At 46.1% G+C, this 16,541-nt stretch overlaps 1 protein-coding gene across 1 annotated transcript in view; it reads right to left on the reverse strand.

The window, feature by feature from the left end:
• Positions 1–16,541, reverse strand: part of LOC119566013 (deleted in malignant brain tumors 1 protein) — a 93,473-nt gene that overhangs the window by 60,386 nt on the left and 16,546 nt on the right. The window contains 4 exon segments of the mRNA XM_043545716.1: positions 2,250–2,564; positions 3,010–3,327; positions 6,138–6,452; positions 6,904–7,218. Of these exon segments, the coding sequence (XP_043401651.1) occupies positions 2,250–2,564; positions 3,010–3,327; positions 6,138–6,452; positions 6,904–7,218 (1,263 nt within the window).

Here is a 16,541-nt window from a genome sequence, read left to right on the forward strand (position 1 = left end):
ACTCAGCAATTCCGGACTGTGCTGTTTCAGATGTGGAGATGTTGAAAGTTGTCAGATGGTCTTATCTCCTATGAACTTTATACTCAACCTGAACAGAGCTCATTCCTTACTCATACTTAAGAGTTAAGTGTTAAAGTGAGTCTGAATGTTTGCCATGGTATGAGTTCTGTGACAAGGTTTTAGGTTTTTTGCACAACAAAAAAGTTATGCTCTTTGTTATTCTTAGCAGCCTGCTTTTTACCTTCTATGGGCTTTGTCAAGGTTCCTTCCCCACTCTGGACTCTATGGTACAGATGTGGGAACCTGCATGAAAGACCCCCAAGCTTATTCTTACCAGCTTAGGTTAAAAACTTCCCCAAGGTTCAAACTTTGCCTTGTCCTTGAACCGTATGCTGCCACCCCCAAGCGTGTTAAACAAAGAACAGAGAAAGAGCCCACTTGGAGACGTCTTCCCCCAAAATATCCCCCCAAGCCCTACACCCCCTTTCCTGGGGAAGGCTTGATAAAAATCCTCACCAATTTGTACAGGTGAACACAGACCCAAACCCTTGGATCTTAAGAACAATGAAAAATCAATCAGGTTCTTAAAAGAAGAATTTTAATTCAAGAAAAGGTAAAAGAATCACCTCTGTAAAATCAGAATGGTAAATACCTTACAGGGTAATCAGATTCCAAACATAGAGAATCCCTCTAGGCAAAACCTTAAGTGACAAACAGACACAAAAACAGGAATATACATTCCACCCAGCACAGCTTATTTTACCAGCCATTAAACAAAAGGAAATCTAACGCATTTCTAGCTAGATTACTTACTAACTAACAGAAGTTCTGAGACTGCATTCCTGATCTGTTCCCAGCAACAGCATCACACAGACAGACGAACCCTTTGTTTCCCTCCCCCATCCCGATTTGAAAATTTCATGTCTCCTCATTGGTCATTTTGGTCAGGTGCCAGCGAGGTTACCTTAGCTTCTTAACCCTTTACAGGTGAAAGTGTTTTGCCTCTGGCCAGGAGGGATTTTATAGCCCTGTATACAGAAAGGTGGTTACCCTTCCCTTTATTTTTATGACAGGCTTTTTCATATTTTCTCTGGGAGCCCAATGCAAATTCTATTGAAGTCAACGGGAGTGTTTCCATTGAGTTCACTGCGCTTTGGATCAGTGTAGTGCACTAAGGGCTTACCAATAGTCAACTCATAGTTTAAAACTATTATTTCTTGACGTCAGTGTTTCATGTAAAACAAAGACTAGCTGATTTTTTTTAGAGTTTTGCATCACAAATGACGTCAGAGTATGTCATGACTCCTTATGTTTTTAAACTAAAATTAAGACTTTTGAATTTTTGTCTTGACAAAAATCTAGCTTTGGTTGTAAACTTTCTGCATCTTGACACTTAATGTTCCACAGACCATCCAGGACTCTGACCAACATACCATAAAAGGGGACTCTCATCTTACTCCACACACCAATTATGTTCATTAAAAGTTTCAGCTATTCAGAGAGAGTGTCCTATGCTTAGAGCCCTGCACAGATACAAAATTTGGATCTACATCGATCTGTGATCCATGTGGATATAAAGCATGTATCTGGATTTGCAGGGCTCTACCTATGCTCTGGAGTGGAAACAGTATAGGTCTGATTCATGTAAGCCCTTTAAAATATGTTCAAGTCTCAATGACTTCAATGGGATTGAAGTGCTTTTCTGAATAGGGGTCTAGAACTAACTACTGTATATTAGATTTGATATAGTCTGTACATATGAATTACCAATATAAGCTACTAAATCAGAAGGTTTAGTACCCAATTTACTGTCATAAGAAAAGGACCTGCTTGTGTCTCAAGGCTTCCATTTATATCCACATGTGGACAAATAAGACTCAAATCCAGATGAACGGCACTCATGGATTCTGGAGGAAGTGAAGTGTGAAATAGTGGAATTAATGACAACTTTATGCCCTATCCTTGAACAGCAACTGTTCTCAAGGCCTTGAAAGTGGCTATTGTGGTGCCTATTTTTTAAAAGGAAGAGAAAAATAAAAATAAAAAGGCAACAAGGATGCTGTGCGAAATTTGAAGATAAAGCCTCATTTGCGCCCCCAATGTGCCTGCTGTGTTTGCTCCTTTTACAGCTTGATTTAGAATCTAGACTACTATTCCTCTCTCTGTGCTCAGAGGTCCTCCTGTGCTAGAAGGCAGTGTCACGCACTGAGGGGCAGGTGTCATTAATCCTGCATTTCTCCTACACCTACCTGAACAAATCACACTGGCATCATTATCATGTGGGCACTGAGACGCCTCCAATGTGGTAACAGGGCCGTGACCGAAATGGGGTTCAAAACTGTTATAGTGAAGTGAGTCTGTCCAGCCAGAGCCATTTTCTTCCCCAAAATATCCTTCAGCCGGAGCCAATATGGCGAATCCACAGTCAAGCTGATTGCAAAGGGTGTTGGCAATGGCTAAGTCCCAATGTGAGTCACACAGGGCTCCCCAGGCACCATGCACCTGGATCTCCACTCTCCCTGAGCACTCTGTGCTGCCGTTCACCAGCCGGAAACCTGTGTGCCCTGGGAAGAAGGGAGAAGGGTTTAGAGTGGGACCCTTTGAGCTATTTATTATCAAGTATTATGAAGAAATTCCTTTATACCATCAAAATGTTTGTGTTTGTGTTTTAGAACAAATTTATACTAGCCCAGTGATCCAAGTTCCATTCAGAATAAGGACATTTTATGAGTATATTTATTAATGTAGTCCACAATACTTTCCATAATTGTTTAATCTGACGTAGGATTTAGGGAGTTTCTTTGTAACATCACTGTGCAGCACAGTTTGTGTTCCAAGTTTGCAGTTTATACAGCCGGGCAACCATAAGGCCTGTTTCCAGTGTCCTAAACAAACAAACACCTTTGCATTCACTGTAGCTGAGCCCTGTCTTTTTTTCTACTTCAAGGGATACAGCACACAGTAGCCTAGAATATATCACTGGTATTTTATATCCTTTTGAAGTCTTACGTGAGCATATGATGTTGACAGTATTAGCAGGACCGCATGTCTGATTCACATATGATGTTCTGGGACAGTACACAAGGTGGGATTCATTCCCTACACACTGGAATGTTTCTGTCCAGACTGTCCCATTTCCTTCTCCAAACTGAGCTCCTCCCAGGATAGATATGGCTGTTCCACAGTTTAGCTGGTTGCAGATAACACTGGCAGTATTGAGACTGAAGTTGGAATCACAGACTGTAGACCATGTTTCTTCTCCATGTCTTACTTCAACACGTCCTGAACAGACACTGTCCCCTCCAGCAAGTCGGGGTGTAATATGACCTGGAAATATTCAGTGAGAATATTATAACAATGTACAATATGTAGTATAATGTTAATTTCAATACAACTAGTTGTGGAGTAATATGCAATTCAGCATGAACAAAGGAATAAAATTTGTAAGGAATAGCTATATCATTAAAACATATGCATTGGATCTATTATCATAATTAACATTACATTAAATCACAATCTGCTACTGCCATTTAGAAAAGGGTGTTATCAATATTTTAAAAATTTTGTGTAATTATTACTTATTCACTGAGTGCTCCAAAGCATGCTAGACATCATTCTCTCACATAAAAATTCCAGTTTCTAGCCAGCATTGCTTCCAATTTAAAATATAGACAAAGACGCAATGAATGGTACTGAAAAACATGAGGAGGAGAATAGGCAGAGAGAAGAACAATGATTATTGATAGATGATCATAAGGATTTTTAAAAGTTGTTACATTCTGCTAAGTCTTGCATACGCATTCACACACACATACTCTGTATGTAAACAAAGGTAGAAATGGGCACATAAATTATGCAGCGTTTACACATACATTGCAAGCGTATGCAAGCGTATAGTTAAGATTTCCTGCCACTTCCCATTTTAAAATCCTGCTTTACATTGTTTGGCAATGGTGCCAAACTTTAACAATTTGCGCTGAAATTGTCCATGTCAAGCATATGCCTTATTTTGGTTTGTTTTTAAAGACAGTTGAGCTGTTTACAAGAATGAGATTAGACAAAACTATGTTGTTTTCCCCAAGTGGTGAATTGCTTATAACATTTTATTGAGAAGCTCTGGTCCTTCCTTACACTGGAGCAGGGCCTTGCAATTTGGAAGGGAGGTCACTCTGGTGTCAGGGATATGACTTTTGATTTTTTTCATTAAAACCTGCACAAATCTGGCCAAGTTAGGTGCCTTTGAATAACGGCAATTCTGCGGAGACCTGTTAGAGTTCAGTTGCTAAATTCTCTGAAGATTCCATACTGAGTACTGAAAATATTCCAGCCCCTCACAGCTCCTATATGTGACTGGACTGAGCATGCACCATCCCAGGGCTGCAGGGGCGTAGTAGGATTTTCCCTTCAATTGCTGTTCCAGGTTGAGGTGGTCTAAGCACCAGAACTGGGAGGGAGATGTCTCAATTCTTGCCCCCTGCTTACCCCCAGGCAGCAAGAAGGGGAAAGCAGCTTAACTTAGAATGCAGAGGGTGAGTAATGTGGAGGTAGACATGAGGAGAGCGTGAGGAGGAGCAAAGGAAGGAGAGAGTAGCCAAAAATGGGAGGGGGAAAGAAATTGGAGACAGGAACCAGTGGTAGTGGTGGGAAGTGATTTCAATGGAAGTTTGGTCCCTAGGCACTTCTGAAAATTCCAATAGGTGCCTGTCTTCTTCTTTAGTCACCCCAATACCTTTAAAATCTAGCCCTGTGTCTAGTAGTTATAACTCCCTGCTTATGCATAGCCACCCTCCTCCCCATGTCTGTCCCTGCCCCCTCACCACTGCGCATTCCAGTCGGGACTCAGGACCTTGCGGGAAGGGGCAAATAGGAGAAGAAACGTGTGAAAGGAAGAGAGAGTCAGGGTAACTTAGGAGACCAAGAGAAGTGGAGAGGGACAAGGGAACATTGGGGTTAGCAGAGTGAGGGGTGATGTTGCAGAGGTGGAAACAGAGGGACCTTAAAAGGTAAAGGGAATGTAAGCAGGGGGAGATGGGGATCCCAGAAGTAGGAAGCCCATTGAAGGAATGATGTGATACAGGTGCCCAGAAGAGGGAGAGCAGCCAGCTCTTGTATTCTGCTTTTTTATCTCCACCACTATCCTATTACGAGGAAGGAATGTGATTATTGCTCTAGAGAGTGGGAAGTGGAGGAGTGAGAGTGACCAACCAGGGCACCCCCAGAAATTTCCCACGGCATGCACTGTCACTCCCTGTGGAGCCATGCCCACTGCAGTTGCTAGCCCCATCACTTCGCCTATTGAACGCTCAGCCCCCACTTTCTAACCTGGCCCATCCAAGTGCAGTGTCACTCCCTATCTCTGAGAAGGGACATAGGCAGTTGGATGCTGGTCAAGGCTTGGCAGGCCCCAGGGAGGCAGTTTGAGTGCAGGAACTGCCCAATAGCAATGGTGAGGAGGAGCAGTGCTGGCCAGCCTACTGCCCAGTGTGCCCACTCAGGTTTGGCCCTGCTGCCCCCACTAGGATAGAAGGCCAAAGGGGCCAAACCTGAGTGGGCAGTGGGGCAGCCTGACTACTTTTCCTGACTGCTGCCAATGTTACACACTGACCATAACGTGCATACAGCTGTGGGCGCCTCTTCCGCCAGCCGCCTCCTCCCTCCCTGTAACTCTTCTAAGTGCCTGCATCCCTCCTCCTGCCCCTGCCGCTGCCCCAGATCTGCAAGGGACAGAGAACAGCGACAGGCGGCATGTCTCCTGGGCAGAGAGAGGAGAACCAGTGACATGCAATGCTCAGGACAGCAAACTGTCCAACAAAGAGGCCTCAAGCACCTGCACCATGGCCTTGGAACTCCTGGTGGGCTATGATTCCCCTCTGCCACTGGCTGGAATTAAGAAAATGAACTGTAAAATTGCTGTAAAATGGGAGGTGTATAACAATTGAAGCACGGCTGGAATAGTGGAAATCATTTACAAGTGACTGAGGATGTGAATTACACAAATGTTTCCCCAGTGTCCAGTGAGGTTAATAAGAATTACAGGTTTCTATTTTTATTTCTCATTAGGGTCAGAGGAATGTGACACTGTAGATTAATTCCCTTTTCTCTCCGGAGGATTTTACCTTTAAGGCTGGATTTCTTACCTGAACAGGTGACTCCAGCAGGTGTATGAGGATCACAGCTATGCACACCCCATCTGTGTTCGCACTCCAAGAGAGATGACTCAGCACCACCACAGGCAACTTCATCCAGCCAAAGTGGCCCAGAACTGGACCCAAAATGAGCTTGATTACGGACACTAACAGCAGATCCACATCCCAACTGCCTACAAACAACTTCAGCATCTTCCATTTCCCAGACACCATCACACACCGTCCCCCACTGATCCTGGTGTTTAACCTCTACTTTCCCGGCACAGGGGCTGCCTCCATCCACCAGCCTCAGCTTATCAGTAGCTCCTTCAAAAAGAGACACATTGTGGGGTTACTGGAGAGAGCATTGAGCCACATATCCATCATTATATTAATTTCAGAGAGAGAGATGCAAAGAAATTCCAGAATTAAAGTTTCCCATGTATCCTTCATTTGTTTCCCTTGGGCAAATGCATTATGACACACTCTTTAAATTACATGACTATTATTTACACAGGACCACTGCTCCTTACTTAATCCTTGCATGATCTTGGAGATAGGATCTCTTTGAATAATAAATATTTGAAGAAAATGAAACTGGGTCAAGAAGGGGGCTGATTCTTTTATTGTCATGACAAATGTTTTGGTATTTTTTGTTTGAAACAATTGAATACCAACCCAGTGATCTGAGCTCCCTGCAGTAAAGACATTTTATTGTTATACCATGAGTCTAGAACAACCATCTCTGGTATTTTAGAGTCATCACTTTAATTCTTACCTGAGCACACAATGCTGACATCATTTGCATGTGAGCATGTCTCATTCAAATACGATACCCTGGGACAATAGAAGAGTTGTGACTCATTCCCTGCACACTGAAGTGTTTCATTCCAGATTGGCCCATCTCCTTCTTTAAAGTGAGCTCCTCCCAGGATAGATACCACTGCTCCACAGTTTAATTCACTACAGATAACACTGGCAGCTTTGAGATCGAAGTCAGCGTCACAGACTGTAACCCATGTTTCTCCATGTTCTATCTCAACACGTCCTGAGCAGATACTGTCCCCTCCAACCAGCCGGGATTTAATATGGCCTAGAGAATCAATAAAGCCAGCAAGTGAGACACTGACATTCTGCAGCATCTTATACACCTTGATCTGGAGAAATATTACTTTCAAATATTTTCACTGGAAACCATAAGACAACACAGTGAGTATGTTTCAATGATACAGTGTCTTATATGCTTAAAATGCAGAGTTAGACAACATCATTTAAAAAACACAGTTGTTACCAGTGTCTTTAAACTAATCCATTATTTTTGTTAATTACTGTTTTATTACCGTGCATTCTTCACTTTGAATTCACACACAGACACTATGCACAAACATTTTTAAAGTCAGGTTATGCTTGAAAGACACAGGTCAGGATTTTCAGATATAAGTACCTAAATTTTGACTTATAAATTTATATTTAGGTACCCAAATAAATGCTCTTACTTAGATGTGTTAATATGGATTTAGGAGACTAACTTTAGGCATCTATGGGCATGTCTACACTATGAAATTAGGTCGATTTTATAGAAGATGATCTTTAGCAACCGATTTTTATAAAATCGATGGTGCATGTCCCCACTAAGTGCATTAGGTCGGTGAAGTGCATCCTCAATACCATGGCTAGCATCAACTCACGGAGCGGTGCACTGTGGGTAGCTATGCACAGTCCCCGCTGCCCATTGGAATTCTGGGTTAAGCTCCCAATGCCTGATGGGGCAAAAACATTGTTGCGGATGGTTTTGGATACATGTTGTCTGTCTCGCATCCCTCCTTCCCCCCTTGAAAACAACAGCAAACAATCAATTCATGCCTTTTTCCTTGGGTTATCCGTGCAGATGCCAGAGCTTGGCAAGCATGGATCCCGCTCCGCTGTACACTGCCTTGCAAGCATTGCAAACACCTCATGCATTATCCTGCACTACGTGCAAAGCCTAGCAAGGAGCCGCCAGCGTGAGGAAGACTGTGAGGAGAACATGCAGACAGATGTGCCTGAAGGCATGGGATGTGGCAACTGGCATATCATGGCGGCAATGGGGCTGGTTGATACAGTGGAACACAAATTCTGGGCCCGGGAAACAAGCACAGACTGGTGGGACCGCATAGTATTGCAGGTGTGGGACAATGACCAGTGGCTGCAAAACTTTCGCATGCGTAACGCCACTTTCATGGAACTTTGTGAGTTGCTTTCCCTCACCTGGAAGTGCAGGAATACCATGATGAGACCGGCCCTGACAGTTGAAAAGCGTGTGGCGATAGCCATGTGGAACTTGCAACGCCTGACAGCTACTGGTCAGTCAGGAATCAATTCGGAGTGGGCAAATCTACTGTGGGGGCTGCTGTGATCCAAGTAGCCAGTGCAATCACTGACCTTCTGCTAACAAGGGTAGTGACTCTGAGAAATGTGCAGGGCATAGCGGATGGCTTTGTTGCAATGGGGTTCCCTAACTGTGGTGGGACGACAGACAGAACACATATCCCTATCTTGGGACCGGAGCACCTTGCCAAACAGTACATAAACCACAAGGGGTACTTCTCAATGGTGCTACAAGCACTGGTGGATCACAAGGGCCATTTCACCGACATCAATGTGGGATGGTCAGGAAAGGTGCATGATGCACGTATCTTTAGGCACTCCGGTCTCTTCGGAAAGCTGCAAGAAAGTATTTTCTTCCCAAACTGGAAAATAACCATTGGTGACATTGAAATGCCAATAGTTATCCTTGGGGACCCAGCCTACCCCTTGCTCCCATGGCTCATGAAGCTGTACACAGGCTGCCTGGACAGTAGTAAGGAGCAGTTCAAGTATAGGCTGAGCAAGTGCAGAATGGTGGTAGAATGTGCCTTTGGCCTTCTAAAGGGGCGCTGGCGCAGTTTACTGAGTAGGTTAGACCTCAGCGAAAGCAATATTCCCATTGTTATGGCTGCTTGCTGTGTGCTCCACAATATCTGTGAGAGTAAGGGGGAGACGTTTCTGGCAGAATGGGGGGCCGAGACAGATCACCTGGTGGCCAATTTTGAGCAGCCAGATACCAAGGCAATTAGAAGAGCACATCGAGGCATGCTGCGCATCAGAGGGGCTTTGAAAACCAGGGTTTTTTCAGGCAATTGTGTGATATGTGTGTTTGCCATTGATGCAAAGCCACCTCCTTCACTGAATGTACTTCCCTGTAAACCAGACTCTGCTCTGACCACAGCTCATAATAAAGTTCATAAAAAACCCTGCTATCACAGGCACCACTGAATAGTAAAGGAAGCCCGGGTGTACAAAGGGTCTGATAACATGGCGGGGAAAGAGGCAAAGATAAGGTCACACAGCTTATTGTAGCCACATAGATAAACCAAAGCTGTTTGAATGACAGCCTTCTGCTGCTCGAATCATCCCCTGGAGTTGAGTGACAGGGTGCCTGGAGCCTCCCCCACGTTCTTGGACGTCTGGGTGAGGAGGATACTGAACTTGGTGAGGAGGTTAGGTAGTTCAACAATGGCTGCAGCGGGGCTCTGTAGTTTAGCTGCCTTTCCTGCAGCTCCACCAGACACCTCATCATGTCCGTTTGCTCCCCCATTAGCCTCAGCATCTCCTCCCGCGTGTTCCAGTCACGCTCACTGTTTGCTTTCCTGGCCTCTGCCACCGAATGACTCCATGCAGTCAGCTGTGCCCTATCGGTGTGGGAGGACTGCATGAGCTCTGCAAACATGTCATCGTGAGTGCGTTTTTTTCGCCTTCTAATCTGCGATAACCTCAGGGACGGAGTTGATGCGGGGAGTATAGACACATTTTCAGCTGCAGGGGGGAAAGAGCAAGGGTAGACTTTACAGAAGATACATTGTGAAGATACATTGTTGAAAACAAAAGGGAATCTCTTTTACAGAGAATGAAGCACTTCACAGCAGACAGCACATCTGTTTTAGGTACCAGGTCACATTTTGCCTTTTAAATTGAGCGCCTACCAGTATGGTGACACAACACACATGGCTGGGCAACAGAATTTGATTTGCAGGCAGCCATGGTAAGCAAAAGGGTAGGTGAGGTTTTTTGCTTCAGCATTGATAACATGTGGGAATGGTTGCAAACTGCAGAGCCCTCCTTCCCCATAGCAACCAATGCTTCTTGTGTTTGCAGTTGAAAAGGAGGGGCTGCGGTTTTGGGGTGGATGTGCACAACATGCACTGTCGGCATGCCCCCCCGCCCCTCCCCCCCCACACACACACAGAGCTTGGCTGTTCTCCGGGGCAATCCCTTTTAGCCAAGTGCAAACAGCCCAGCATACCTGGGGTCATAATGTATCGGGGATCAGCACACAGAGGGAATTACTCTTCCCTTATTAAACTTCCCCTATGCCAACCAGGTGACCATGAGCAATATCAGTCTCCTGAGGTTAAGACAGCAAGATAAGGAGTGCATGCTGCAGGAATGCGGCCAAAAGCCAGGACCCTTTGCTACTATGCTTTGTGCTGCAATGATTCCAGACTACTGGCTTGGCATGGTAAAGTGTCCTACCATGGAGGACGGAATAAGGCAGCCTTCCCCAGAAACCTTCTGCAAAGGCTTTCAGAGTACCTCGAGGAGAGCTTCATGGAGATCATAGAATCATAGAATATCAGGGTTGGAAGGGACCTCAGGAGGTCATCTAGTCCAACCCCCTGCTCAAAGCAGGACCAATCCCCAACTAAATCATCCCAGCCAGGGCTTTGTCAAGCCTGACCTTAAAAATATCTAAGGAAGGAGATTCCACCATCTCCCTAAGTAACACATTCCAGTGCTTCACCACCCTCCTAGTGAAAAAGTTTTTCCTAATATCCAACCTAAACCTCCCCCACTGCAACTTGAGACCATTACTCCTTGTTCTGTCATCTGCTGCCACTGAGAACAGTCTAGATCCATCCTCTTTGGAACCCCCTTTCAGGTAGTTGAAAGCAGCTATCAAATCCCACCTCATTCTCCTCTTCCGCAGACTAAACAATCCCAGTTCCCTCAGCCTCTTCTCATAAGTCATGTGTTTCTGCCCCCTAATCATTTTTGTTGCCTCCGCTGGACTCTTTCCAGTTTTTCCACATCCTTCTTGTAGTGTGGGGCCCAAAACTGGACACAGTACTCCAGATGAGGCCTCACCAATGTTGAATAGAGGGGAACAATCACGTCCCTCGATCTGCTGGCAATGCCCCTACTTATACATCCCAAAATGCCATTGGCCTTCTTGGCAAGAAGGGCACACCCGTTGACTCATATCCAGCTTCTCGTCCACTATAACTCCTAGGTCCTTTTCTGCAGAACTGCTGCCTAGCCATTCGGTCCCTAATCTGTAGCGGTGCATGGGATTCTTCCGTCCTAAGTGCAGGACTCTGCACTTGTCCTTGTTGAACCTCATCAGATTTCTTTTGGCCCAATCCTCTAATTTGTCTAGGTCCCTCTGTATCCTATCCCTACCCTCCAGCGTATCTACCTCTCCTCCCAGTTTAGTGTCATCTGCAAACTTGCTGAGGGTGCAATCCACACCATCCTCCAGATCATTAATGATGTCCCTGGAGGATTCCCGCTCCATCCCCAGACACGTAAACAGACTTTTCCATCAGCTGTACTGGCCGCGAATGCATCCCAATCGTTCAGGGCAGATCAAACATTAAACACAATTGCATTTAACCCCTGCAGTGTCATTACAAATGTGCACTCACCAGAGGTGCCTTCTCCACCATCAGGCTCCTGGAACAATAGGTCCTAGGAGGGTATTGGCTCCAGAGTGAGGAAATGATCCTGGCTGCCAGGGAGAACGGATTCTCCTCTTGCCTGTTGCACATTCTCCTCCTCCTCCTCTTCCTCATTGACAAAATCCTCATCCATATTTCCTGAGGCTGCCACCTTGCAGGTATCCACGGAGAGTGTTGGGATACTGGTAGGGTCCCCCCCCCCCCGAATGTCATGCAGCTGCTCATAGAAGCGGCAGTCTGGGGCTCCTTAATTTTCACGTGTCACTGCTGTGCGTCCCTGGTGTAGCCTCTCTCCACCATGCCCTGTGCAATTTTGGCATAGATATCGGCGTTTCTTCTGCTGGTTCAGAGTTCTGCCTGCACAGATTTTATTTCCCATACAGAAAACAGATCCAGTCTCTTGTGTTTGCTCCATGCTGGAGCTTGTTTGCAATTCTGTGCCTGCTCTGCATCTCACCTGTACTGCTGAGCTCGCCACGCCAAACAGGAAATGGAATTAAAAAGTTCCCGGGGCTTTTCCTGTGTACCTGGCTAGTGCAGCAGAGTTGAAAGTTCTGTCCAGAGTGGTCACATTGGAGCACTCTAGGACAGCTTCCAGAGGCCAAGAACATCGACTTGCACAGCGCTGCGTCTACACTACCCCAAATTTGACCCAGGAAGGTCAATTTTAGGACTACGCCTCTCATCAGGGAGGACTACAGCAGTAGATTTTAAGAGCCCTTTAGGTCGGCAGAATGGGCCTGGTTGTGTAGATGCATTAATTATAAATGCAACCAAACATGGATTACTTCAACCTAACCTCGTAGTGTAGACCAGGCCTATGTTTGATAATGTTTTTACTCCACAGATATGGGTTTTAAAGGGACACAGATATTGTGTCCACATATCTGTACTCATGGCCTTCTGCCATCACTTCCACAGTTACAGAAGATCTGACACTCACTGGAGTCCATTTGGTTTTGGGCAGGAGCAGGATGCAGAGAACCTCTGAGCTTGTGGATCTCCTCCTTCCCTGGAAATCAGAGTTTCTTTAGCGTGTGTCAGCTATAGATATTTAACAGAGGTGCGAACCCACGGGCTAAATCAGCTGCATGAGAAGGAGGGGGACAGCAAACACAGATAGCAGAATCTGCAGCAGTGACCCTGGATCAGTGCCACAGGGGGAGCTAAGCTGTAGGTGCTTAGCACTTGCCAGCATCTGCTCCTCAGCAGGGCTCCGTAACAAAGAGCTGGAATGCTCTGGGAAGCTACAGTAATTAGATCTAAGACAGCCAGCTCAGTCCCCAGCCTGGTCTGCATCTCTTCCCCTGAGTCTCCTCACTCTTTAGTTCCATTCAGTCCCTTGAGCTGTCTGGCAGACCATCTCCTTACTTCACAGCAGCTTGCTGTTCACCCTTCTCCACATAAGTTGTCCAAGAAGAGGAAGCACATATGGTGCCATTAAAGCCTTCTCCTACACCTCCACTGCAGGGAATGCTGCTGTGTTTATAGAATCATAGAAGATTAGGGTTGGAAGAGACCTCAGGAGGTCATCTAGTACCACCCCCTGCTCAAAGCAGGACCAACCCCAACTAAATCATCCCAGGGCTTTGTCAAGCTGGGCCTTAAAAACATCCCCCGATCACCACGAGTTTTCAAAGATAACAGCCAATGGCTCTGTAATCACATCAGCCAACTCCCTCAGCATACTTGGATGCATTAGATCTGGACCCATGGACTTGTACATGTCCAGCTTTTCTAAATAGTCCTTAACCTGTTCTTTCACCACTGAGGACTGCTCACCTCCTCCCCATACAGTGCTGCCCAGTGCAGCAGTCTGGGAGCTGACCTTGACTGTGAAGACTGAGGCACAAAAAGCATTGAGTACTTCAGCTTTATCCACATCCTCTGTCACTAGGTTGCCTCCCCCATTCAGTAAGGAGCCCACACTTTCCCTGACCTTCTTCTTGTTGCTAACATACCTCTAGAAACCCTTCTTGTTACTCTTCACATCCCTTGCTAGCTGCAACTCCAGTTGTGCCTTGGCCTTCCTGATTACACCCCTGCATGCTCTAGCAATGTCTTTATGCTCCTTCCTAGTCATCTGTCCAAGTTTCCACTTCTTGTAAGCTTCCTTTTTCTGTTTAAGCTCACTGAAGATTTCATTGTTAAGCCAAGCTGGTCGCCTATTGTATTTGCTATTCTTTCTGCACATTGGGTTGGTTTGTTCCTGCAACCTCAATAAGACTTCTTTAAAATACAGCCAGCTCTCCTGGACTCCTTTCTCCCTCATATTAGCCTCCCAGGGGATCCTGCCCATCAGTTCCCTGAGGGAGTTAAAGTTTGTTTTTCTGAAGTCCAAGGTCCGTATTTTGCTGCTCTCCTTTCTTTCTTTTGTGAGGATCCCGAACTCAACCATCCCATGGTCACTGCTGCCCAGGTTGCCACCCACTTCTACTTCCCCTACCAATTGTTCCCTGTTTGTGAGCAGCAGGTCAAGAGTATCATGGCCCCTCGTTGGTTCCTCCAGCACTTGCATCAGGAAGTTGTCCCCAACACTCTCCAAAAACTTCCTGGATTGTCCATGCACTGCTGTATTGCAGATGTCAGGGTGATTGAAGTCCCCCATGAGAACCAGGGCCTGCGATCTGGAAACTTCTGTTAGTTGTCCAAAGAAAGCCTCATCTGCCTCATCCTCCTGGTCTCGTGGTCTATAGCACACGCCCACCACGACATCACCCTTGTTACTCTCACCCCTAAACTTAACCCAAAGACTCTCAGCAGGCTTTTCTCCAGTTTCATATTGGAGCTCTGAGCAATCATACTGCTCTCTTACATAGTCCTCCACCATTTCTCTCTCAGGTGGTTTAGCTAGGTGTTGACGCAACGAAACCCATCTGAGCCCCAGCTGATGGCTGAAAGCTCCTGCATTCTGGCCCCTTCTCCAGTTCTCTAACCATTCATCTGAGATTTCCCCCTTTCTGGCCTTGGCATGTGGCTGAGACTCCCTTGTTACCCTGACAGATATTAAGGACCCTCCCTCACCTCCACTAGCAAAGTTTCAGAGGGAGCTGCGGAAGGAACCCACAAATGAATCACTGAACAGCAGGCAGGGGAAGAGGAGAAAGGGGAGGGAATCACAGCAGCAGGAGAAAAGCTGAATCTGTGTATGAGGGAATGGTGTCAGGGGGAACTGAAGACATGGTATGGGAAAAGTGGAGAGAATCATAGAATCATAGAATATCAGGGTTGGAAGGGACCTCAGGAGGTCATCTAGTCCAACCCCCTGCTCAAAGCAGGACCAATCCCCGACTAAATCATCCCAGCCAGGGCTTTGTCAAGCCTGACCTTAAAAATATCTAAGGAAGGAGATTCCACCACCTCCCTAGGTAACGCATTCCAGTGCTTCACCACCCTCCTAGTGAAAAAGATTTTCCTAATATCCAAACTAAACCTCCCCCACTGCAACTTGAGACCATTACTCCTTGTTCTGTCATCAGCTACAACTGAGAACAGTCTAGATCCATCCTCTTTGGAACCTCCTTTCAGGTAGTTGAAAGCAGCTATCAAATCCCCCCTCATTCTTCTCTTCCGCAGACTAAACAATCCCAGTTCCCTTAGCCTCTCCTCATAAGTCATGTGTTCCAGACCCCTAATCATTTTTGTCGCCCTCTGCTGGACTTCTTTGCAGTTTTTCCACATCCTTCTTGTAGTGTGGGGCCCAAAACTGGACACAGTACTCCAGATGAGGCCTCACCAATGTCGAATAGAGGGGAACGATCACGTCCCTAGATCTGCTGGCAATGCCCCTACATATACATCCCAAAATGTCATTGGCCTTCTTGGCAACAAGGGCACACTGTTGACTCATATCCAGCTTCTCGTCCACGGTAACCCCTAGGTCCTTTTCTGCAGAACTGCTGCCTAGCCATTCGGTCCCTAGTCTATAGCAGTGCATGGGATTCTTCCGTCCTAAGTGCACTTGACCTTGTTGAACCTCATCAGATTTCTTTTGGCCCAATCCTCCAATTTGTCTAGGGCCCTCTGTATCCTATCCCTACCCTCCGGTGTATCTACCTCTCCTCCCAGTTTAGTGTCATCTGCAAACTTGCTGAGGGTGCAATCCACACCATCCTCCAGATCATTAATGGAGATATTGAACAAAACCAGCACGAGGACCGACCCTTGGGGCACTCCACTTGATACCGGCTGCAAACTAGACATGGAGCCATTGATCACTACCCATTGAGCCTGACAATCTAGCCAACTTTCTATCCACCTTATAGTCCTTTCATCCAGCCCATACTTCTTTAACTTGCTGGCAAGATTACTGTGGGAGACCGTGTCAAAAGCTTTGCTAAAGTCAAGGAACAACACATCCACTGCTTTCCCCTCATCCACAGAGCCAGTCATCTCGTCACAGAAGGCAATTAGATGAGTCAGGCATGACCTTCCCTTTGTGAATCCATGCTGACTCTTCCTGATCACTTTCCTCTTCTCTAAGTGCTTCAGAATTGATTCCTTGAGGACCTGCTCCATGATTTTTCCAGGGACTGAGGTGAGGCTGACTGGCCTGTAGTTCCCAGGATCCTCTTTCTTCCCTTTTTTAAAGATTGGCACTACATTAGCCTTTTTCCAGTCGTCCGGGACTTCCCCCGATCGCCATGAGTTTTCAAAGATA

This window comes from Chelonia mydas, chromosome 4, assembly GCF_015237465.2.
Source record: "Chelonia mydas isolate rCheMyd1 chromosome 4, rCheMyd1.pri.v2, whole genome shotgun sequence".
NCBI classification, from domain to species: Eukaryota; Metazoa; Chordata; order Testudines; family Cheloniidae; genus Chelonia; species Chelonia mydas.